Source organism: Pteropus vampyrus, unplaced genomic scaffold (assembly GCF_000151845.1).
Source record: "Pteropus vampyrus isolate Shadow unplaced genomic scaffold, Pvam_2.0 Scaffold50, whole genome shotgun sequence".
Classification (NCBI taxonomy): Eukaryota; Metazoa; Chordata; class Mammalia; order Chiroptera; family Pteropodidae; genus Pteropus; species Pteropus vampyrus.
This window is the reverse complement of record NW_011888831.1, coordinates 8,690,133-8,716,261: the sequence shown is the minus strand read 5'-3', so window position 1 is coordinate 8,716,261 and position 26,129 is coordinate 8,690,133. Positions and strand designations below refer to the sequence as shown.

Sequence of the window (26,129 nt, the reverse complement as noted above, 5' to 3'; positions counted from 1 at the left end):
TACATTTTATCTTTGCTTTTGTTTCTTTCTCTTTAAAAATCTCTCAAACTTTGTCTCATGTTAAGAAATCGTGTCTATGAAAGTCTAGAAGGAAGAGTAAAAATTTTTTAAGTTATTCTGTTAAAAACAACTGCCAGCATGTAGCAGTTTCTCCTCTTGTGGTTAAGTTTATGCCCTACCCTCTTCTTCAGAGAAAAGGAAGTTCTGTGTAGGAATGTAAAGGGTAGTCTGTAACTCTTACTGTTTAAATAAGTTAAAAGCTAGAGAGATGTTCCTTGTCTTCAGGAAATTAGATGTTTACAGCTAGTCTGGCTTAACCGATGTTGAAATCATTAAGAATAGTTCTCTATAGCTTGCTGGAATCCTTGGTACTAAGATGTAAATACCAAAGAAATTAACTCCCACTCTCCTTAAATACTCATTTGTTCATTCACTCAATGAATATTTATTGGGCGTCTACTGTGGGTCAGGGATTCTTCTAGGTCCTAGTAATACTGCCGTCAGAGAAATAGACTATCGCCTTCATGGATTTACTCTATCCTTTGACGGCTGATCATTAGACTCTTACTCCTAAAAACAAAACAAATGGGAAAAACCTAAATTCTTGTGTATTCATTTTTAGATTTTACTTCCATTGTGTTTTTCGTCACTTGTTTAATTCTATAGGGTTGGCATTCCTGCCTGTTGTAATTAGCAATAGCTGATCAAGATGTCACATGGTGATATCAGCTGTCCAGTCAGATATGTCTCACAGAGTGGCACTACCTTGATGACATTGCCACTGTCTGGGACCTAGTCCTTGAGCTTTGCAGATCTAGAAACTTCATCTGTGTACATTAAGAGAGGGATTAATTTGAGGAACTAGAGGTGCCTACAGTGAGAAATACCAGTATTCTAGTCTGTGTATAGTTATATTTCACTCTGCAGAATGAATGTGTTGGCTTTTGTATGCTTTTTAGTTAGTGTGATTCAGAGTCTCTTAGGGCATTGACAAAAGCAGTCTCTGCTCTTTCCTGGGACCTAAGTAAGATAGTATTTTGTGAAGACCCTGCCCAGTTCTGGCCAGTGGTGTCCCTTTGATCCTTGCTGCTACAAGGGTGGTCCATGACCACAGCAGTGCCATTATGATCTGAGGGCTTGTGAAGAATGCAAGAATCAGGCCCCACCCAGACCTACTGAACCATAATCTATACTTTAACAAGATTGCCAGGTACAATATGTATACACATTAAAACTTGAGGCACACTGCGTTAGAGTATATCATTACCACTTCATTAGCTCTCTACTGATTTCTGTAGTTTAATCAACCACAGATGTGTTATAAATTGTTGTGGTTTATCTTCAAGATTAAAACATTGTTTGCAATATCATAGATTTGTTGGATAATTATACAGTAATATTCAAGTGAATAATTAACAGTCTCAAGCCAGTGCTGTCCTAGCATGTCTTAATGTCTGTAATGTGACCATTTGTCTTTCATAGTAGTTTCTTTTTAATTTTTAATAGTTGATTTCAGATAATTTTTTGAAGATTTAACTAGTAATGTTGATATTCCTAATGTACAACAGATTCTCAATAGATTATTCCCACAGGAGTTGAAAACACATAGCATGCTAGTTAAAGACCGAGACAGATATAGAACTCAGTGGGGGGAAAAAAAACTTATTTCAGAAAAACAAGGCAGGAAGTCTTAGTAGCTCAGCAAAGAAAAGAAAGCTATTATTGCTTCTTTTATCTCCCACTTCCCCTTCTGTTACCCATTTTCAAAACAGTCCAAAATCTGAAATAATTTGTTACTGCGCTAGTAACAATGTCCCTATTATAGTGTTCTAAAAAAAGGTTAAATCTAGAGTTGGGGAAAACCAAGAATGGATGAAATAATTTAAAAATAATTCATGATCCTGCTACTTACAGACAACCACTTTTAACATTTAACATTTTAACATTCCTTCTAGACATATTATTTTGCAAAATTGAGAGACCATTGTATATGCAACTTCATATTCATATCTTTTGGTTAGCATTACATCATTTATTATAAAAATTTCCCATGTGCAATCTAATTTTTAACATAGAGGTGAATAGAGTCTATTACATAGGTACCTATGGAGCATTTGTTGGTAGTAGGCTGAAATGTATTGATTCAAGTACATCAAAACACTAGAAGCAAAGCTCTAGAAGCAGTATTAAATAATTAACAACCAAGAAAAAATGCTGCACATATATTTGTGTAGAAAAGACCCTGTATATTTATATTAGTTTTTCAGTCATCTTTTCTCGAATAAGTCTTTTCACAAATTGTCCTTAAACATGACACCCTGAAAGCTACTTGTTGAATCCAAAACTGACTTGAACTGTAGAATAATACAGATGAGAATTAAAACAAGCATTCTGAATCAATAATGTTAAAATCAGTGATATTAATTAAAAAGTGCAAGTGTCACAGAAGTACCTAGTTTTTCACTAATTTTTTTCCAATGTAAATTATTATGTGTGTATAATTTTGATAGAAACTTATTCTTATTACTATAAGCTTGGTAAATAATAAGGCTAATTTGTGATCTAAAAGGCCAAACTGATGTAGGATGGGTTTTTATTATTAAGAGGTATCAATGAATCACTTATATTTGCAGTTATTTTACTTTGTTAGTACTTAACCCTTAGCCATGAGGCCTTGAGAAACTTAACTTTCCTGATCTTCACTTACTTGCTTTTTGTTCAGTGAAGATAAGGATTGTACCTACTTGGCCAATGTGGGAATTAAAATAAGAAGTGTATTTAAAATGCTTAGCATAATGTCTGGGACATACGAAGTACTTAATAAATATTAGCAGTAATAATAATATCACTGAATATTGTTGTTATTCAAGGTAACATTCCCTACTTCTCCAATTGGCACCTTATTCTTGAAATGTCTCCTACTCTCTTTCCAGCAGAATGCTTTTTTTTGAGCTCTGACGGCAGTTTGTGGCTATCCTGCTTATATAATAACTTAATAGTACATTTTATTATAGTTACATGTGCATGCAACTATCTCCTTTACCAGAAGGACAGTTTTTTGAGGTCAGGACCATGCCTTATTCATCTTTATAACCCCAGTTCCTGGAACATACTAGACCTCAGTAAATACTGAATGAGTGCCTTTATGAATGTTAGGGGTGTCATTTTGCAGACTTTATTTTTCTGTTGTTCGTGGTCTTCATTATATGTACCCTATTCATTAATGCAGATAATCAAGAATTAAACATTTGTTTTATCATACAATTTGGTTATTTGTTGCTACATAATAAACTGTGCCAAAGCGTATCGGCTCATAAAGCAATCATTTCATTTGCTTGCTATTCTGAGGATTGACTAGGGCTCTGTTGGCCATTTCTCCTGATTTTGTTGGCAACACTCATGTAATTGCAGCCAGATGGCAGCTGAGACTGGAATGGTCAGGATAGAATGTTCACTTACCTGTTTGGAGCTTTAGTGGTAGTACGACTAGACATACTTCTTATATGGTGACTCAGAACCCCTAAAAGTGAAAAACAGAAGTTGCGAGGTCTTCTTAAGGCTGAGGCCGGGAACCGGCAGAGCATCGGTTTCACTCTATAGCTATGCACATATGACTGCGTTGCTAGTCACAGGCCCAGCCTGTTTTCGAGAGGAGAGAACTATACAAGGATATAAGTACTAGGAGACATGGTTTGTGGGTCTTTGGAGGCCACTAATGTAACAGACTATTAAATCATATAATAAAGATTTTCTTTTTGAAAATTTTCATGTAAGCATTAAAAAAATAGCCTAACCATAAGAGAAATAAGAAAGAAATGTAGCAGCACTCAGGAGTCTATACGTGACTCAGACAATACAAATTTTCTGTCACTTTACTAGTTCTCCAATGCGGGCAAGTTCATCTCTTTGACTTATATGTTACTCATCTACAAATGCTTTCTTCATTGGGTTGTGGTAGAATTTAAATGAGACCATAGATGTAAGTATCTGGCACAAAGCAGGTGTTCAGTAGATGATAGCCGTTACTATATTGTTATTGCTATCATTGTTATTATTTTTAATGATTAATGTCTTGGTGTCAGTGCAAAGACAAATAGCTAAGGCAATACATTTCATTTGAACTGAGAAGAAACATTCTGATTAGCTTCTTCAGTTTCAGTTGACTATTTTATCTTTGTCTTTTATTTTTGATCATTATGTTCTTATTAACTAATAGTATTTTTGAAGCCTGTGTCTAATTTTAAAATAGTTATAGTTTCCTATTAGTAAAACAATTGAGAAAATAAATTCTTAGACTAAACTTGAAAGATAATTCTTTTCTTTTATAAAATCATGAAAATGCATGTTCTAGAAAAAAGAGGAGATTCCAGTTACTTAATTTCCTGAATTACACATTCTGTTCTGTTTTTTACTTTGATATAGCCACTATATATTGCCACTTAAGACCAGAGATGTCTTAAATCAGATTCTGCATAGGTTTTATGAATTATTAGTAGCTAAACTCTAGAGGAAAATGTATAAGTGACTGTTGTCTTAGAGGGCTGTGAAGTGTATATTTACTAGGCTTTTGCATGGTTTAGTATTGACTTATAAACTTGATGGCTTTTTGGCATTTTGTAAACTCATCCCTATATTAAAACTTTAAAGATACAGTTGCTTTGGGATTAGATTCAACTGCAGTGGAAACTTCGTAAATAAATTTTAATGGATTTTATAGTAGAGGTTTTGGTGGAAAATTGGTTCATAGTATTATTAATCAATATGAACAGTGTATATTACAGTTTCCTTTTTGAGGCTTTCAGTTGTGATCATTTCTATTCTTAAATCTGCTTTGTTACAAACCATCACAGTTGTTTTGCCCTAGAATGGCTAGGTGGCATTTGGGGCTGACTGGTTGACTATGAAAGGATTCTTCTTGCAAAGACAAGAAATACATGTTACTGCAGGAAGTGACTCAGTCAATACATAATTTATAGGTTTACCTGGGAACTCTTTCAAATTGGATCTGTAAGTACTAAACAGCTCGGTGCAGTAAAAAGACCATGGTCCTTGGACTCTAACTATTTCTGGCACTGGAAAGCCTTGGGGGAAGTTATTTTACTTCTTCAGGCTTCACTTTCTTCAACATAAACAATAAAGACTGACCTGTCAGAGTTATTATGAAGGTTTAATGAGGTAACGGTGAACACATTGGACCATGGTACCACATCAAATAGGAACAAATTTACTCAGTAGTAAAGTACCCATTTTTAAAATTTTCATAAAGCCAAGGAAATGAACTTGATTAGTTACATGATTGTATTAAAGGTGATTGAGGCTTTAAATTATGAATGGTTTCCAGGAGAAAAAAATAATACCAAGGTAGTACCAAGTTTGAAACAGTGGTTGGGATTCTACGAACAAAAGGGATCATATTTACAGGAGGTGGATTTGGAAATGGATTCTCCCTGGCCCTCTCACTCCTTTGTGTTTAAATACTTCCTTTTTTTTTTTTTTTTTTTACCCCCAAGGTTCTGAAACAAAAATAAAACATAGCCAGGCCCTGCAAAAGCTGAAGGAGCTTTTGAATTCTTTCTAAAGAGGAAATTGACTTTACCTAACCAATGCACTTCCTGTGTGTGCCGTATCCGTTAAAAAGTGAGACAGGACCTCACTGGTGATAGTGCTCAGCTGCAGAATTTCCTCTTGGTGGTGAGGGTGCGAACTGTATCACAGTGCTCCGACATGTTGTCTTCATTTATTCTGGTATCTGTAAGGTCTATCTGAGTCACCTAGGGATTTTGTTAAAAATGCAGGTGCTGAGTCAGTAGTTCTGGGTAAGGCCTGAGATTTTCTGCATTTCTAACAATATTCAGGTAATATATCAAAATCATAAGACATTCTCTCTCTGGCTCTTTTAAAAGCACATGTGATTAACTTCATTTTTCTAGGTGCTAGTATGTTAGGGCCTGATCCTCAAGGATCCCACAGTTAAGTGATGAACCAAATCGAGTACATTTAGAATATGGCCTTTTTTAAAAAAAGAAAAAAACTTTGACTTGGGTTTATTTTATAGATGTTCTCTAGTGACTTTAAAGAGGTCAGTTAACAATCAAATTAGGCTTTCTTCTTCATGATTTAAGGAATTCTTTTACTTACTGCACACATACCATTCATTGTAACTTACATTAATGTCAAAAGGAGAAGAAAATTGTTTCCATGATCTGCCCACCCCAGCCAATGAAACTGGTCCTTTTTTGTATTTCTTTGTTGTTCCTAGACATGGGCATCTTTTATTTTTATGTGGTTGTGAACATTTCTGTAAAACAATTTTGTATTCTGCTTTTCAAATTTAGCATTAGGAATGAAATAGAAAGTTTCCAAATTTCTCTATTAACTGTTGAAATATTGTGGTTTATTAATTTTTTGATATTATTATTTCTTGGTGGATTTTTCTTAGACTTCAAATGCTTTTCCTAAGAAAAAGTTAGCAAAAGGAGGTAGGGCAGTAAACATAACATGTCATATGAAACTAATATGATAGCATGTGCAAAGTAAAATATGTGTTTGCTTTAATTCAACTGAGTGGCTTATAGGTAGAATTTCCCTGTTACTTAACAGAAAACGAATTGTGCGTTATCTGTATTCTTTAAAAAAAATCTGGTGTCTGTATAGACAACTGATCTGTTTTCAAAATATGTGTACGGTGTAAAGATTTACCTGTCATATCTCTTAGAGTGGCAGTTCTTAATCTGGCTCTGTGGACCTAGGACAGTGTTTCTCTAAGTAAGGGCTACAGAAAAGCAATAACTTGTGAAAAGCAATAACTCTGTCCACACACTCCTCAAGTCTCTTCTCCAAGCTTCTAGTTCAGCAGGTCTGGGATGGAACCCTGCAGTCTGAATTATAACAGGCAGCCTTATGTGATTCTTCTGCAAACCAAGTTTCAGAATTACTGCTACAGGCAAGCCATGGTTGGAATCTAAGGGAATTTGTCACCTCCGAAATTGAATACATTTCTTTTGGGTATGGATTATTTATTTTTCTGGGGAGAGGGTCTATAAACTTCTCAGTGAGATTTGCAAAGAGGACCATGACTCAAAAAAAGATTAACTCATTGTCCCAGAAGTGTGTTTTTCATGAACATTTCCTGTCTCCTATGAGCCTCTTTGGATTTTAAATAAATTCTTAGTTTTCTTTTGGCATAATGAGGGCATGTTATCCATGAGTTGATTTTTCTTTGTACATTGTGGCTTTCTAATCTACCATTTCTTTGCTTCTTTTCAGCAAAGTGAATTTTAATCCCCTCCTAATTTAAAATTCTTTTGTACTGAAACGTATTATTGCCAAGAACAATTTTGTGCAGGCAATACTTTCTAACATTTATTTATTGAGAACAATGGTTTGCCAGTTGTTTTACTAAGTGCAATATAGATTTTTTTTATTTAATCCTTACAGCAGTTCCATGAGGTAAGCATTATTATACTCATTTGAGGAATAAGGACCTTGAAGCATTGAGTGCTTAATTAATTTGACCATATTGACATAGTTTGTGAATGATGGAACCATTCTGAATGGTTTGAGCTCATTCTGCCTCATCTGTAGGTTAATCCTATGCAAGTCTGCAAGTTTGTGCAAATGAATCACATTTGGTTTATCAACAGATAGATGATGATGCTTGGGTAGTACTTCAAAAATATTATAGATGAAGCTTGTAGATTATCCTTTTGTAGCTATTCTGATTCTGAGTTTTTATGTTATTTCTTTTCAGATCAAAGAGAGTGCATCACAGACAAGAGATGTCCTCAAACAACATTTTAATGATTTAAAGGGAACCCTTGGGAAGCTCCTGGATGAGCGATTGGTGACCCTTTTGCAAGAGGTGGACACCATTGAACAAGAGACCATTAAGCCACTAGATGACTGCCAGAAGCTTATAGAGCATGGAGTTAACACTGCAGAGGACTTAGTCCAAGAAGGTGGGAATCCAGAGAGCCTATTAAATGTGGCAAATTCAGATTGACACTGCTGATTTCTCAAGATACCAGCAGGTTTATTGCCATCTGTAGGGTGCTTAGGATGTTCCTACCTTGGGACAGTTTGTAATATAGGATGACAGATACGCAGTGAGGTATCCCAGAGTAAGTGCAATTAAAGTAGTAATTATAATCATTTACAAAACAAGAAGTATATGATTTTTCTCAAATGATTCTGATGGTATCTCGCTCACTGTTAACAGAGCGATATTAAGGTCATTTTAAGGCATCAAACATTTTCAGAGTATTTATGGTTTATAGAATTTAATTTCATTGTTCTTTTTAGTAGGTTAAGAAATATGTTTAGTATTTACTCTTGAAATCGTAGTTATTATATTTCTTTCTTTATCCATTTATTTTGGTTGAAGCATGCCCAGATCTTGCCTTGCTACCTTCTTGCCTACCTGTTTTCTTTCTTGCCTCCTTGCCTCCTTCCATCTCTCCCTTCTTTCCCATAAGTCTTTGTTAGGTACATTGAATAAAAATTCTGCCCTTTGGGGTTCACATGTGAGAGAGGCATACATACTGAGAGAGATCTAAGACCTTATGGGAGCACAGAAGGAGAAGTGCTTAACTCTGAAAGAGTGTAGGCTAGCTTTCTGTAAGAGTTCCACAGAGGCTTGAAGAAATTCGTCAAGCAAAGGAAGAAAAGGAGGTAACGGCATGATTGGAAGCAGGAGTAATATCAGGGATCTTCTGAAATGGTTTAGGCAGCAGAGTTACACAGTCAGATTTGCATTGTTGATATGACACATTGCCTATAGTTTGGAGACTGGATTTGAGGTTGTGAGACTGGAGGTAAAATAGACTGACTAGAAAGTTGCAGCAATAATCAGATAGGAAATAATGAGGGCAATGACAGGTGAAGATGAGGCAGAGCTGGTTTTAAAATTTTTCAGAGATAGAATTGATGATTTTACTTAGCAGTATATGTTAATTATTGGTAGTTTCCTGTATATGGGTTGGAGGAGAAAGGGAAGGATTTAGGATGACCAAAACCAGCCCAATTTTGGATGACTGGGTAAACTCTACTGTTTACTGACATAGGAAACAAATGAGAAAGGGTGGACTTTGGTGGGTACTTAAATGCATTCTTTTGGGGCATGTTGAGTCTGAAGTGCTTAAGATGCCAAGAAGTAATTGGGAATGTGAGTACGATGCTTAGGAGAGAGATAATACCTAGAGATGTCAATACGGCAGTTAATGGTGCATACATCAGATCTGAATCTCTGGGAATAAGTAAAATCATCAGGAGATAGTCTACAGTATGAGAAGAGAAGGCAGCAGAGGTTAGAACTGTAAGGGATGCCAATATTTAAAGGGCAGTTGGGGAAAAAAGAGCCAGCGAAAGAGATTGAATACTATTCATTCTGCAGATTGAGTGCTGTGAGTGACTTAGGATAAAAAATGTACATGGCTCATTCCAACTGGAAATTAATCCCCTTTCTGGTCCCACTTAGAATATGGTACTAGTGTTATCTTTACATGCCAGTTACATTTTTGTGTTATCTTTAGTGAGAAGTGCTTATTTGCCACTGACTGTAACAGTGCCTTTGAGAGAATTTTTTTTTAGTAGGACCACAGAATGTCTTTCCCTGGAGGCTCTGCTTTGGAAACAAAACCAGAAGCAGTTCAGCACAGATCAGGAGTATATACCCATCACCCCGAGGACTGAGAAATGTTTTTAGTTTAGGAAATAAATCTTTTGAGGCACATACATGTTTGTTACAGCATCTGATGCTTCAGTTTTTTTATACTTCAGAAGTATTTTTGATTTTAAACTCTTTCCTCCCTTCTGCTCCCTAGGGATAAAAACTTATTTATGGAATTTTGAGGATTTTGAGGCAGTGTTCAGTGTATCTCTGTGTTCTTTTTGGTTGAAGAAGAAGGTCATGTTATGTGGCCTCAAAAAACTTGAGTAATTCCAAGGCACATTGAGATAGAAAAGAGTTTTGGTGGTGTTTTTCAGGGCTGTGGAAGGACATAGAAGTTGGTCATTTTTAAAATGCCTTTATGTAGCATTTTCTTTTTATTGTTCTGTTGAGTAATTTCTAATCTAATGTGATAGCGTTTTGTGAAAACATGATGGTATCATTTGGTTTTATAAGGCCCTGTGCCCTATTATTCCTGTCAGGGTAATATTTGTACTGACTCCTATTAGTATTGATAAAGTTTCTGTAGGAGAGATGGAAAAAGTCCCTGGGCCTTCTGCTTTGCATAAAATTGATTTGACATACCACATCTCCTTGTGTAGAGTGGAATATACATCCCTGGTAAGATGTCACCATTGTGTACCCCTTTTCCTCTTGAGCTTAACCTGAGAGCCTTAGAATCACTTCTACAATAGTGTCTACTTTTACTTTTTGGGAATTTGACTGCAGCATCACTTAAGAATTGTTTGCAAGAAAACCAGAGACCTACCTAGACACAAGATGTGTTGATTACTTATAATGTGATTATTTTTCACTATACTAGTTCTCATTCCTGATTGTAGGTGAAATTGCCATTCTTGGTGGTGTAGGAGAACAGAATGAAAAACTGTGGAGCTTTACCAAAAAGGCCTCACACATTCAGTTGGACAGGTAAAAGAGTTAGTGCCTTTGGGGCTTACTTTTAAGCACTTAAACTATCGACTCTCTCCCTCTCATTAAAATTTCTAATTAAGGGCGATAGAGAATATATTTTTCAGGGTTTCACTGCTCATTACCAATATTACTAATATGAAATAGTTGTGATTGTAATCTTTAGTGTAATATTACTACAGATTTTCTTCAATTCTAATGTGTAAGAGAATTGTTAAATTTTAAAAATTCAGAACATAACATTGAAATTAGGTCATATCTCGGTAAAGCAGATGTTTTGCTATAAACTTGACAACTGTGATCCTACCAACTTTTTATCTTCTTGCTTATATTTATTTGAGAAGAGAATCTTTATGTAACATCTTGCAAAGCCCCAACTGCCATGAGCATTATTTACTGGGAGTTTCTGCATCCTTATAGTGTATGTCTGGTCTAAAATATTCTTTATATTTTTAACTCTCAGTTTAAAAGCCTCATAAATACATGAGTTTTGTTTCTTCAGCTTACCAGAAGTGCCTTTACTGGTCGATGTGCCTTGTTTATCTGCTCAGTTGGATGACTCAGTTCTTAACATAGTGAAAGACCACATTTTTAAGCATGGAACGGTAGCATCTCGCCCACCGGTACAGATAGAAGAACTAATAGAGAAACCTGGAGGCATCATTGTACGGTGGTGTAAGGTACGTAATTAAAAATTGTAAAAATGACTTCAACATTATGGATTTGAGATTTGGGGGCCTTAAAATTTTTTTATTAGCTACCTTTAAATATTCTCTTTATAAACAAAAATCCCTTTTCCTTTACAACTAAAATAAACTCACAAGGAGCTTGAACTGAGGTAGCTCTTCCAGTTTGAGATAAACAGTTTTGAAGGTATTTTTTTAAATCTCCATGTCACAACATTGTTTTCAGAACATATTTCCCAAACTTAACTTTTAGTGAGTTGAAGATTGCTCCCATTTCTGTTTTATTAGAAACGTCAAATTATGATAGTGAATATTTGAGTATCTTATATATTTCTGTTCAACACTAAACTAATACCTCTGAAATAAAGTTTCTAAAGTATGGTTTCTTTGTACTCTCAGCATTGCTGAATATTTTGTGTATTAAATCAATTGTGTAGGTGAAATATCATATTTTAGATAGAAACTATGTCCACATATATGAGTCATAGTGTCTTGGCTGTTGACAGATACATCATTCAGAGGCAGGGTGCTTAGCTTCTGGAAACTATTTTCTTTTTTTGTTTGTTTGATTTTTTTTGTTTGTCTTTTGGAAACTATTTTCTTAAATGGAATTTTTTCAGTGAACCCTTGGTATAGAAGAAAGAAGTAGAGATGCTTTTGTTGGTTCAAAACAAGTACTCTTATTCCATTTTTATTTTCTTACCTATCTGTGGGCCTGTAGTTTCCAGTTTTTCTGCTATGAGCATTATTATTCATGCTTCCTTAGATACATGTGTAAGATTTTTTCTAAAGTTTATACCTAGCCATAAAATTATGAGATCTAAGAGGATTAGATCTGTACTCGGTAATACTAAACTCTTTCCAATGTGATTTTAACAGTTTATCCTTCCGCTAACAGTTATGAGTTCCTGTTACTCTGTATCCTGACAATACTTGGCATTGTCAGACTTTATATTTTTGCCAATGTGGTATCTCATTGTGGTTTTAGAGTGTACTTTCCATATCACAAATTTGGTTGAATATTTTAACATTTTTGCTGCTTATTTTTCTATAGAATGCTTATTCATGTCTTTGCCCATTTTTCTTTTGGATGGTTTGTCTTCTGTTAATTTTTAGGAGTTTATATATTCTGGTTATTAACTCTCGGTTATATGAATGATATAGTTGTGGGATTCTTATCCTTAAATATTTTATCTTTGACATTATTGTGTAGAAAGCACCATTTCTTCAAAAGAAGCATATTTTTTCATATCAGACTGTGAAGTCTAAAACACATGGTTCAACAAAGAAGGGAGATAATGATGGTGTATTTCCTATGACCTGAGAATAGCCCATATTCAGCACGTGGGCTTGTATGCTTGGTCCAAAACTCCTCCATTCAAAATTCTTAATCAGTAATGCTGAGAGAAGTTATTCTCTGATTTTTACCTAACATAAAGCCTTTCTCCTTAGGTGGATGACGACTTTACAGCCCAAGATTACAGGCTCCAGTTCCGTAAATGTACTTCAAATCATTTTGAGGACGCATATGTAGGCTCTGAAACTGAATTCATAGTATTGCACATAGACCCCAATGTTGATTATCAGTTCAGAGTCTGCGCCCGAGGAGATGGCCGACAGGAGTGGAGTCCTTGGAGCGTCCCCCAGATAGGTCATTCCACATTGGTGCCTCATGGTATGCTGTTGCCTTTTCACTCCTGGAGCTTAACTATGCATAAGAACACTTGTATTCTGCGCTAAAGGCAGCACACTGACAACACTTTTTTTCTAAGGATAAACCCCAAATTAATGAGAACAACATGGAACATGTTTTTCACTTCCTGTTCAAATTACTTCATGTGAATTTTGAGAAATTTTCATCAGTTCTTCAGTCCAAAATAGTGCCAGACAGAATTAGTAGCATCCCCTACAGCCACAGATTTTAAATATTGCAGCAGGAGACTGCAATATTTGATCCAAACCTTCAATATATACTAGGTAGAGGCTTTTTCTTAAAAGTTGTATGATTTGAAATTGATTTCTCCTGTATTACTAGTTAACAAATTTAGACTCATTTGTTAATTACTTCTTAATCAGGTTGGAATAAGCTCAAACATGATTTTATTAGATAGGTGATAACACTTATTTGATCTTCCATGCCAGAATTGTGTAGGAATAGACTAAAAGCCTTTTCCTGGAATCATTTCTTTTATTGAACTTGTCTATGACCCCTAAGAGTAGTCTCTTCTCCTTCCAAGTTTTATTTAATGTCTGTGTGCTGAAGATATTCCTTAAAAGAATCTAATAATTTTCAATGTCTTTGCTTTTTAAAAAGAGTGGACAGCTGGCTTTGAGGGGTACAGTCTGAGCAGTCGAAGAAATATAGCACTCCGGAATGATTCTGAATCCTCAGGTGTTCTCTACTCCAGTGCTCCAACCTATTTCTGTGGGCAGACATTAACATTCAGGCAAGTAGATATTAAAATATCTGTCTGTCATGGCTTAGGCAGTATAGTGAAGTGCGTAGAGCAGATATGAGCTTTGGATTCAAAATCTTCCTGAAGTTATTTCATCATTTATAGACAGTGGTACTTTGGGGAGATTTCGCTATTTCTCTTTGCTTCACTTTTCTCATATGTATTTATAGGGTTATTATGAATATTAACTGAGTTAATGTACATGAAATGCCTTGCTTATGCCTGATGCAGAGTATGTTCTCATGATGTTTAGGTCTCTTCTTCTTGGTAAATAGAGATAAATAGAATACTTCTCGAAAGTCAATCTTAAAAATTCAGAGGCCTAGAATTAAAAAATATTTTTTTCCTTTGTGAATCAAGAGTAGATATCTATGGAAGGCAACCTATCAATGTAAATATACTATATAAATATACATAATTCTCTGTAAAGTAAAACTGAAATCAAGCCTCTCCTACCACCAATTCATTTTCTGTTTCTTTATCCATTTCTTCCTGTATCAGAAAAATTTTTTTTCTTGTTTTTATGTTATCTGAGATGTACTCTCTGTGGTCATATTTCTAAATAGCTCTTCCTAGAAACTAAAGCCCAGTTTTGATTTAGAAAAGTAGAGCTTCCCTGATGTTCACCATACTCACTTCCGTGTAGCAAACACTCTTCTAAGTTTTTTAAGTCTCGAGATCATGAGATTTTATTGTGAATGCTTGCTCCAAGTCAGTACCTCTTGTTCTCAGTCCCTTGTCGTATAAGGCCTGGACAGTATCTGAAAGTTTTAGCTAAACTGATGTTGCTATGTTCTTCACCAGCCAAGTCATTTGAACTGTTAGCAGTTATCAGAATGCACTAGTTTATGCTTTCTCTCATTTTTGATATCTCATCTCTCCCCTTACCTTATGAAGAAAGAACGACTTAGTAACCAGAAAAATACCAACAAAGAGAGAAATAAGGAGCCTACTACCTAAAAGTCTATTTAATTATTCCCCAAGAGTTCTGCTAACATACCTCTTCTCTGCTTATGTCCCTTGTTTACAGAAATACTTTCATTAGTGAATCTCTTGAGAACATGGTACTTCTCTGTAATGGAAGCGCTTTCTGAGTTGATAGATTTAGGCCAGATATCTCAGACCATAATAATAGGAATAATAACTACAGTTAATATTTAATTTATATTTAATTTATAATATTATATGCTAGGTACTGTTCTAAGCACTTTACTTGTATTAACTCATTTGAGTCTCACAATAATCCAATGAAATAGGTATAGTTACCCATTTTAGGGATGAGGATGCTAAGGCACAGAGAGTCACTTACTCGCTGCCACATAGCTAGTAAATGGCAAAGTTGGGATTTAAATCCAGACAATCTGGCTCCAGAGTCTGGGATCTTAATAACTGATCTATATTGCTTATCATTTGTCTTCATGAGAAAGTAAAAGTGATTCTAGTTAGTGCTGAAATCTGCAGTTTTTCTGCTACTATAGCCTTAGTTCTTTTCCTTTCCCTCTTCTATCACTTTTATGCCCCAGTGATGGTGACCTGATGCTCTCCTGCTTTTAAATTCCTCTATGAACACAGGGAAGGTCTGATAGATGGCATACTTAGGTTTGTTTCTTAAGTCGTTCCATAAATATTTATTAAGATATTAGAAATTACACGAATTGATTTAAATCTACTTACTGTCTGTAGACCGTAGGCCTCAACAAAGCGTTAACTCCTCCTTCCTCCTCCAAAGATGTCTGACTAGGACCACTTGACAGAGTGATTAACACACTTACTTAAGCTCAGTATCATCTTAGCCAGACCTTTGCATTTTTGTCATTTTTCCTTTGAATGTGGAATGAAAATGTTTTCTCTCCTTGTTTAAAGGAATTTCAGGCATCAGCAATTAAGTCAAGATGTGAGTGGTGGGGGGGACCCTCGTACATGAGGGAGGGGCACATGGGCCTAGCTGAGGAAAGGTAAACTTTATTCAGTTTTGTGAGGGTGTTTGAGGGCCTCGTAGTTAGAAGGGAGATTATACTTCTGTGGGCACTACCCTGTTGCTCAGCCCAGTCTATCCCTGCTGATGTTTCTGGAATGCGTCCAGCGCTAGAGCTAAAGAAACTTGTTCTTGGCTGGCTATTAACAGTCTCTAGAGTCCAGTTTCATTTGGCCCCAGGTGTGCTAGCTATCCCCTCCTACCAGGCCTCTCCCTGATTTCTCGTCTGAACATTCCTGCTTTCCTTTTAGTTGTTTCTAAGATTTCTTGATCTTACTATTTTTTAACCATATTTTTACTTTCTCTTCTCTACCACCTCTTTTCTTTAAAACAGCTTCCTTTCAAACAGTCTTCCTTACTCCTAATAGCCTATGAGGTTATTGTCTACCTTTTACAGATGAAGAAACAAAAGCACAGAGAGACTAAGTGACTTGTCAGTATTCAGATCCTGCAGTCTAGCTCCAAGGTCTGTGCTCTTAACCTCTGGGATACCCTGCCTCTCACAGGTAACATGAGGTGGTAAATCAAGAAGTAATAGGCTAGTTATTTTTTTAAATAATGTTTTCTTTCAAAGAACATAAAAAATTAATGTTCCAGTTATCTATTGCTGTGTAACAAACCACCCCAAAATTTAGAGGCTTAAAATAGCAATAGTCATTTATTTTTCTCAGGAAACTACGATTTGTGGAGCTTGGCAAGGACAGTCATCTCTGCTTATGTAGTATTAGCTGGGGTGGCTTGATGAGGGATGGTAGATCCGTTTCCAGGATGGCTCGCCCAGATGACTGGCAAATTGATTCTGGTTCTTGGTGCCTCTCCATGTAGGCCTCTTCAGCGGCTGCTTGGGCTTCCTCACAGCATGGTGGCTGGGTTCCGAGAATGAGCATCCCAAGAGATAAGAAGTGGAAGCTGCCAGGTTCTTAAAGCCTGGGCCTAGAAATTGAGAGTGTCACTTCTGTCACATTCTGTTGTTCAACCAGCCACAGAATTCAGATACCAGGGAAGGGATATACCCCTCTTCTTGATGGGGGAAATGTCAAAAAGAATTTGGGGGCTTTATCTTAGGAATGCAATGGTCGATAACTATTAGAAAGAGATCACTTGGGATATTTGAATTTGGTTTGATGCTTGCCTTTGGTTAAGCATTAGAATTACCTTTTCTGAGTGAATTTAAGCTTGAGGAGATCTTTCTTTTTCTGTCTGGTCTCTGTGATTACTAGGTGTCTCTTCAATACTAATTGTTAGCTCTTCCTGTTTTGTTTTTTTAATTCTAGTCTAATTTAATCTTTCCTGGAAAATCCTGATAGAGCATGGTCTCTACTAGGTTTAAGAAGTTAATTTGTTTTTAACTAGGGTCTTTGAAATCTCATCAGTTTTCCCTTATTGAGACAGAATGCACTGTCCCAGGGACAATACAGCTTTGCTGGGGTTTTATATTTTGCCAAAGTTATCTTTTCTAGAGATATGGTATGTAGTATTTTCAGGTTGAAGCTTGGCTCTTATTACAAGTGTAGGGAATGTCAGAAATGTTTTCTCCACAGACTCTTTATTATAGACTTGGGTGAGATAAGACAGCTGGTTTCTTAAGTTCTTTAGGATTCCATTCCCTAGCTTTTCATTTGTTTGTAGAGGGAGGATTACTTGAAATCATGAAGACATGTCTATTTGGGGTATTTATAATATAATAGCTATTATACAATATATATAACATACAACAGCTATTCCTCTCAGATAATCTAAGGAATATTTTTTAGACTTTTCCCTTGTCCATATTCTCTCTGTCTTAAACTACTTTTCTAAAATGTAAAGATAGTTCTCCTGATCAACTCCTCTTTTTTTTTTAAATTATGTTTATTGGGGTAACATTGGTTAATACAATTATATAATTTTCAAGTGTATATTATAATTTAACATCTGTATATTCTATTGTGTGTTTACCACCCAAAGTCCAGTTTCCTTTAGCTACCATATATTTGATCCCCTTTACCCCATCTACTTCCCCCTTCCTCCTCCACCCCCTTCCTTCTGGTAACCACTAGTCTATAGTCCATGTTTATGAGTCTCTGTATGTCCTGTTTCTTTGTTGCTTTTAGGTTTATATCCCACATATAAGTGATATCATGTGATTTTCAACTTTTTCTGTCTGGCTTATTTCGCTTAGCATGATTATCTCGAGGTCCATCCATGTTGTTGCAAAGGCTGTATTTCATCTCTTCTTATGGCTGAGTAATATTCCATTGTATATATGTACCACAGCTTCTTTAGCCAATCATCTATCGTAGGACGCTTCAGTTTCTTCCATGTCCTGGCCACTGTGAATAATGCTGCTATGAACGTTGGTGTGCAAATATCTTTATGGATATGATTTTTTAAGTCTTTGGGGTAAATACCCAGTGGAGGGATTGCTGGATGATATGGTTGGTCAATTCTTAGTGTTTTGAGGAACCTCCATACTGGTTTCCATAGCAGCTGTACCAATTTGCAGTCCCACCAGCAGTGTATGAGGGTTCCTTTTTCTCTGCATCCTCTACAGCATTTGTTATTACTTGTCCTGTTGATTATAGCTATTCTAACAGGTATGAGATGGTATCTCATTGTGGTTTTGATTTGCATTTCTCTAATAGCTAGCGTTGTTGAGCATCTTTTCATATATTTGTTGGCCATTTGTATGTCCTCTGGGGAGAAGTGTCTGTTCAGATCCTCTGCCCATTTTTTGATTGGATCATTTTTTTGTTGTTATTGATAATTCATCGTTTTGAATGAAGCTGATCGTTTTGTTCAACCCTTATTCAGTTTCAGTGGCACTGTGGAAGTGAAAACTTTTTTAGAGTGGGTTCAAAAGAGAGAATGGGAACTTCTGGACCAGTAGATACATGGTAGCAACTTAGTTCTGAATTTTTCTATTTCTAGAAACTTTGGAGTAATAAAGAAACTAAGGTGGGAGGACCCATAAGTGCTTTTTCAACAAATCTAAGAGATACAGAAAACTTAAATTCCAAATTAGGTGTGAATACTTTCTAAGCCACAGCTAGGCAGGAAATCCAGTGAGGGAATCATAACAGTTTCCCGAGGGAAAAATGAATGTGGGGAGCCAATTTCAGATATCTCCAAATACTCAGTCCCAGAAAGAGAAGGACCCACTTTAAGACTATAAACAGGGCTAAGACTGAACGGTACTTGAGTGTTCTGCTTGAGGAAGCAGAGAGAAAAAGTGGAAAATGCCCAGGGGAATTCAGAGTGCATCATCTTAGAAAGCAAGGACTATCTCCCCTGGTGACAGTAGTCAGTAGTCTGTGAAGCAGCCTTTGAAGAAACCAGAGAAGCTCAGGTCTGGCAATAGAAGCTTTTTTGAACTAAATTAGATTGTGAGTGTCAAAGGCGATATGGCTTCACAGGGAAGCCATATTAAAAGGTAGTGAATTCCTATAGCAATGGGAGATAGGCATAGAGCTGTAAATCTGAATGTTACCGTGGTCAGATAACACAAAATTAATGCTCACAGTATCTATACAGTGATAGGATAAAAGAAAAACATGATGAAAAAGAGCAGCAAATCTTTTCTAGAGGTGATGAAAACACACCAGGAAAAATATTACCAGAAACGAGGAGCAAACTGTATGGCATTCAGCATTCTAATAGTAATTAATAATAAAAAAAAATATTAATGAGCTGGCCACACTCAGAGTTAAGAGCTCACTTCGGATACCAGCTACGAGTTCAGGGACCCCCAGAGCCCACCCTCACTTCTAACTACATAGATGGCTACAAATTCTGGGATTCCCACGACTACCCTCAGGTTCTGTAATTCACTAGAATGACTCACATAATTTAGGAAATTAAAACACAATTATATTTTATTATAGCAAAATGATATGATTAGAAACCACCAAAGAGAGAGAAGCATAGGAAGAGGTCTGAGAAGGTTCCAAACCAGAAGCTTCCATTGTTTTCAGGGACGCATGGCCCTCTAGGCAAGACAGTACTCAGAGTGTTGCAAACCAGGGATGCTCACTCAAACTTTGGTGTCCAGGGTTTTTGTTTTATTTTATTATTTTTTAATGGAGGCATGGTTGATGAAGTCATCCACTGCTTGACTGTTCACTTCCCCTGCCCTCCCAGCAGGTTGGGCTGATATTATGTAGCTCAAAGCCTCAACCTTCTAATCATATGATTGTTCTTTCTGGGGTATCCTACTCCCATCCTGAATCATCTCGTTAGCATAAACTATCTAGGGGCCTACTATAAGCACCTTATTAGCATAAACTATCAGGTGTGGTCTGAGAGGCCCACCATAAATAACAAAGACTGAATAACTCCTATCACTTGGGAAATTCCAGTGGTTTAGAAGTTGCCTCCCAGGATCAAGGCAAGCCAAATTCTTCATTACATAATACTATAACAAATATCTATGATCCTCTGTTTAGAATAATATTAGCATGTCTTTAATTTTTAGAGAAAATATTAGGAATATTAGGGGTAAAATTCAGGTACTTTGTATTTTCCGCATCCCTCTCTACATAAATATTTATTCATATAGTATTTTGTGTGTTTTTAAAATCTTTTAAAACATAATTCAGACTTACAGAAAAATTGCAAGAATAATACATAGAATCCCAAAACCCCTCACCTAGATTCCCCAATACTTTATTTGCTTCATCTTTTTCTCTCTACTTTTTTCCCAAATCATTTTCAGTATTTATAAAAACAGATTATCAAAATCAGAAAATTAACATTGCCATACTATAACATACAGACCTTATCAGATTTAGTTATTCCAATTAATGTTCTTTATAGAAAAAAAAAATATTTGGATCATGTGTTATATTCAGTTGTAATGTCTCTTTAGTCTCTTTTAATCTAGAAGTCTCTCTTTTAACTTTTTCTCTGTCTCTCTTTTAACTTTTATGATATTGACAATTTAAAAATACAGGCTAGTTATTTTATAGAATATCCCTCAATCTGGGTTTGTCTGATGTTTCCTAATGATTGGATTCAAGTTATGCATCTTTCGCAAGAATATTATGGAAGTAATATTATGTTCTTCTCAGTGCATTGAATTCTTTAGGATATATACCCAGAAGTGAAATTGCCAGATCATGTGGTAGTTTTGTTTTTTATTTTGTGTTTCCACAGCAGCTGTACCATTTTAGATTCCCATCAACAGTCTAGTCTAGTACTTTGTTTAGGATTTGTGCAGCTCTAGTCACCAGAGTTATTGACCTGTATTTTTTCCTGTAGTGTCTTTTTCTTATTTTGGTTTCAGGATCATATGAGCCTCATAAAATAAGTTTGGAAGTGTTCCCTCCTCTTCAGTTTTTTGGAAGGGTTTGAAAAGGATTGTCATTAATTCTTCTTTAAATGTTTAGTGGAATTCACCAGTGAAGCCACTTGTTCCTGGGCTGTGTGTGTGTGTGTTGAAAAGTTTTTTGATTACTGATTCAATCTACTTTCTAGTTATAAATCTCATATTTTCTATTCTTTATAATCAGTCTGGGTAGGTTATATGTTTGTAGGAATTGATCCATTTCTTCTAGATAATCCAATCTTGCTGTATGTTGTTCATAGGAATCTCTTATAATCCTTTATTTCCTGTGGTATCAGTTGTAATTTCTGACTTTATTTGTTACTTCTCTTTCTTGATCTAGCTGAAAGTCTGTCGATTTGGTGATTATTTTAAAAAAACAACTCTTAGTTTTGTTGATTATTTTCTATTGTTTTTCTATTCTCCATTTTGTTTAGTTTTGCTCTAATCTTATTTCCTTTCTTCTGCTAACTTTAGGCTTTGTTTATTTTTTTAATTTTTTGTTTATTTTATTTTTCATTCCTTAAAATGTAAAGTTAAATTTTTTTTTGAGATCACTTTTAATGTACATGTTTATCTCTATAAATGTCCCTATTTGATGCTCTTGTTGTATACCAAAAGTTTTGGTATGTTATGTTTTTGTTTTCATTTGTTTCAAGATATTTTCTAATTTTTCTTTTGATTTCATCTTTGATTCACTGGTTGTTTAAGAGTCGGTTGTTTAATTTCCATATATTCGTGAACTTCCTAGTTTTCCTTCTGCCATTCATTTTCTAGTTTCATTTCAGTGCAGTCAGAAAATATATGTGGTGTGATTTCAGTCTTAAATTTGTCATGACTTCTTTTATGATCTAACATGTGATGTATTTTAGAGCAGTCTTAAATTTGTCATGACTTCTTTTATGACCTAACATGTGATGTATCCTAACATGTGATGTATCCCCATACTTTGATGTTGCTTTTTAGTATCTTTTTTGTTTCAACTGGAAGGGGATTTCTTGCAAGGAAGGTCTAGTAATGATGACATGCCCCCCCTCTTCCCCGTTTTTGTTTATGTATAAATATCTTCATTTCTTCCTCATTTTTCAAGGACGGTTTTGCCGTGTATTCTTAGTTGCCAGTTTGTTTCATTAGGCACTTTAAATATATCATCCTACTCCTTTCTTGCCTGAAAGATTTGTTTAGAAATCCACTGACAGTCTTATGAGTTCCCTTGTACGTGATGAGTCACTTTTCCTGCTTTCAAAATTCTGTTTTTTTTGCTGTTGACAATTTGATTTTAATGTGTTTCAATGTGATTTCTTGGGTTCATTCTAGCTGCAGTCCATTGGTCTTATTGAATTTAGATATCCATTTCCTTCCTCAGGTTTGGGAAATTTTCAGCCATTATTTATTTAAATAAATATTCTATCCCTTTCCCTCTCTCTTTTCCCATAAGACTCTTAGACTTTCTTTACTCTTTTTTTTTTTACCTACTCTGATTCCATTTCAAATAATCTGTCTTCAAATTCAATGTTTCTTTAATGTGATATTGAACTCCATCATCAATTTTTCAGTTTAGTTATTGTATTCTTCAGCTGCAAGTGTTTTGTTTTATATTTTTTGTTTCTTTGTTGATATTCTCATTTTGTTCATACATTTTCTAGAGTTTTTAGAGTGTCTTTATGACGATTATTTTGAATTGTTGTCAGATAATTTATATACCTCCATTTCCTTAAGATATTTTTTCCAGAGATGTATTTTTTATTTGGGCCATGTTTCCCTATTTCTTTATATATCTCATAATTTTGTACTGGGATCTACACATATGAAAACAGTCACCTTTCCCAATCTTTATGGCCTGGCGTTATACAGGAGAAGACCCTCACAAATGAGTTCAGCTAAAGATTCTGGAAACCTCTGAAATCTTTTGGTGGGAGATGAGACTTCCCTGAGCTTGTGTGTACAGTTTCTCAATTAGAGAGCCTTGCTAGTTTTTTAGGGACTCATCATCTCTTGCTCCCTTTGGTGCCTGTTTGTGACACTGCAAATTCTTTGGTGACACAGCAGCCAAGCTGCCCTGCTCTCTCTCGTACTCAGTGGCCACAAGACATCTAGAGTATGTGGGCTCCCCATCAGTGCCCCACATCAAGTAAGACAGATACTCTTTCCTTGAGCAGTTCCATGAAAAGGTGGTGCACCAGAAACATCTATTCTTCTCCCTTCTTCCCGATGGAGAGAAGCCTTGAGTTATGCACCTTCTCATCATGCCAAGTTGCACTGGCAACAGGATGCCACTCTCCCTTTTCTTTGGTCTCAGCAGCATTCAAGCATCCATGCTATGCCAGTTCCTGCAGTGCTCAAAATGAGGCACAACAGAAACCAACCCTTCAGGTAGCCTTCTATAGAGTTGGAATGCTAGATCCACTTTCTACTTCTCTCTTACCTCCTGAAGGGAAAGTCAGAAGCTGGGGTGTTCTTGCCTGGTACTGAGCTGTTGTAGTTTGGAAGAGGGGCTGACATGGGGAAAGTGAAATTGCTCTTCTTACTCATTTCAATATAGCTGTTTCAGCTCTATACTTCCTTGGCATAGTACAGCTTAACTGGATTCTGAAAATCTCATGAAGATATATTGGTGTGCATATCATTGGTAAAGCAGTATTTCTGCAGTAGAATGAGGACTCATACTTATTATTCTGCCATATTGCTGACATCACTCTCTTCTTCCCCATGCTTTTTTTTATTTGAAGTTTTTTAAATTTTATGTACAAAGAGCTAGTATTGTTTTTGCAGTAAGGTAGATATCTTGAATGACCTATCTTCGCGTCCTGACAGAAACACTGGCAGCACATATTGAGGCTGTATTTCCAGATCAGACCATGCTGGTTTGAGCAGGTGCAGCAAGAATGAGACCTCTGGCCACATTTTCTCAAATGGCCTTAGTAGATAGAGCTGCTGGTAACCCATTTTGCAAAAAGAAGGTCTTCCCAAACTTCTTTAGACTGCTGATTTAGAAGTGAAATTACTGCAGAAACCTGCTCACATATTTATTATGATCCTGCATATTTGCCACTTTACAACGAAAGACATTTTAAGGCCACATTGAGTATAAATAATCACATCTACCCTTGGTAACATTACATTCAATTCCTCACGAAGTTTTCTTTTTCTGTCCTTGCAAAGTCTGCCTTTCTGGAATGATGGGAAAGATGAGCCTGGTAATAAGAACATGGGTTGACCTTTGTACCTTTCCTATTTCTAGACTACATAATGATGCATTATTTGAGACTAAAACACAAAAGGAAATACTTAAACTTTCCACATATGAGGTTCTCGAAGCAAAGTATGCTCACAAACATATTATCCTTTTTTTAAAAAAAAACTATAATTATTATTTTTATAGGCTTTAAATACTTGAGAGATAGTAATCAAGTCATTGCATAGACTCTCTCATATTGAAGGTTTAAGTGATAGCAGTATTAGTAAAATTCATTATAATGGCAAATATGACAAGTTTTCTAAGTGTCTAGAGCCAGAACATAAAATAGAAATGTGCTATAGTTAACGTAGACTGTACATTCAGAATGCTTGCGATCGTATCCTAGTGCTACCACTCAGCCAGATGATCAGGGTCATCTTTTTTGAATCTTGTTTTGCCTTTTGTTTCCTCATGTATAAAATAGGTAGGATAATAATAGCATTTACCAGGGTTATGTAAATTAAATGAGATGATTTATAGACATACAAAATTTTTAAAATAGTGCCTGGAATTTAGAAAGTACTGAATCATTGTTAGCTATTATTAAGAGCAGTTATGTTGAAATTGCTTTTTTTAAGCTTAGTAACTGTTAGATATCATGTTTAAAAAAAGATTAAATGACCTTTCTACCTCATTTACAGAGTTGAAACTGTGGGACAGCCAGACAGAAGAGACAGTATAGGAGTGTGTGTAGAAAAACAGAACGGATATGACTCTCTGCAGCGAGACCAAGCAGTGTGCATTAGTACAAATGGTAAGAGATAAATGTTATTCTCTTTGAAATATATGAAATATATGAATCTCTCCCAATGTCACACATTTATAACAGGAGATGAGAAGGTGTAGGTAGGTCTTAATGACATATCTATATGGCTACTATGTACCAGCCATTCTGTACCCTTTATAAATAATAAATTATTTAACCCTTTTAGCAACTTTTCGAAGTGGGAGTGGTATTATATCCATTTTATAGATGATGAAAACTGAGCCACAGAGAGGTTAAGTTACAAGCTTAAACTCAAATATCTTGGAGGTAGTTGAGCTGGGATTTGCAGCAGGTCTACTTCTGGATTCTGTGTACATAGGTCATCTAAATTCAACATAGATTAGAAAACTAGGGAAAGAATTTACTTAGTTAGGATCTCTAGTGTTGTTTGGTTCCTTACTCCATAGTAATTATACTTTCAAGTCACTGTACAAGACATGTTAATATTTTGTGGTGTGGGTCAAGCAGTAGGTAGAACATGATTGTTTATTCCATGTGAAACAGTCTTGCTATTCCACAGGATGTAACTGTGTAACAGAGTCAAGTTTCTTTTGATGCCATCCATATGGGGAACTCATAGTCTCTATTCTAAAAAAGTAGAACTCTGGGCCAGAACTCTAAAGTGTCATTAAAGCTTTATCTTTTTCTTCTGCCTTGAGGATGGGGGTTAATTAACATATTCACATGTATTATCTTTGACTAGTTGGCATTCCAAAATGTTTTCTTTATCTGAATTAGGAAATTAGCTGTGTTACCAATAATCTAGAATCTGTTTTAATTCTTAGTTATTGCTCACAAGTAAATGACTCTTTACCTTAACATTTTAGGTGCAGTTTTTGTAAATGGAAAAGAAATGACTAATCAGTTGCCCGCCGTTACTTCTGGGTCCACTGTCACATTTGACATTGAAGCTGTGACTCTAGGATCCACCAATAATAACGAAGGTGGAAACTTCAAGCTTCGAGTAACTATTAGCTCAAATAACAGAGAAGTGGTTTTTGATTGGTTACTCGATCAATCTTGTGGTTCTCTTTACTTTGGATGCTCATTTTTCTATCCTGGATGGAAAGTGTTGGTGTTCTAGATTTTTGGATAATTGGCTTTGGTTT

At 35.7% G+C, this 26,129-nt stretch overlaps 1 protein-coding gene across 1 annotated transcript in view; it reads left to right on the top strand.

Annotated features, from left to right (window-relative positions):
- Positions 1–26,123, top strand: part of CRLF3 (cytokine receptor like factor 3) — a 28,972-nt gene extending 2,849 nt beyond the window's left edge. The window contains exons 2-8 of the mRNA XM_023530599.1: positions 7,751–7,958; positions 10,510–10,597; positions 11,100–11,277; positions 12,736–12,958; positions 13,598–13,730; positions 24,896–25,008; positions 25,848–26,123. Of these exons, the coding sequence (XP_023386367.1) occupies positions 7,751–7,958; positions 10,510–10,597; positions 11,100–11,277; positions 12,736–12,958; positions 13,598–13,730; positions 24,896–25,008; positions 25,848–26,104 (1,200 nt within the window). The 3' untranslated portion in view covers positions 26,105–26,123. The remainder of the gene's footprint in view (positions 1–7,750; positions 7,959–10,509; positions 10,598–11,099; positions 11,278–12,735; positions 12,959–13,597; positions 13,731–24,895; positions 25,009–25,847) is intronic.
- Positions 26,124–26,129: the final 6 nt, after the last annotated feature.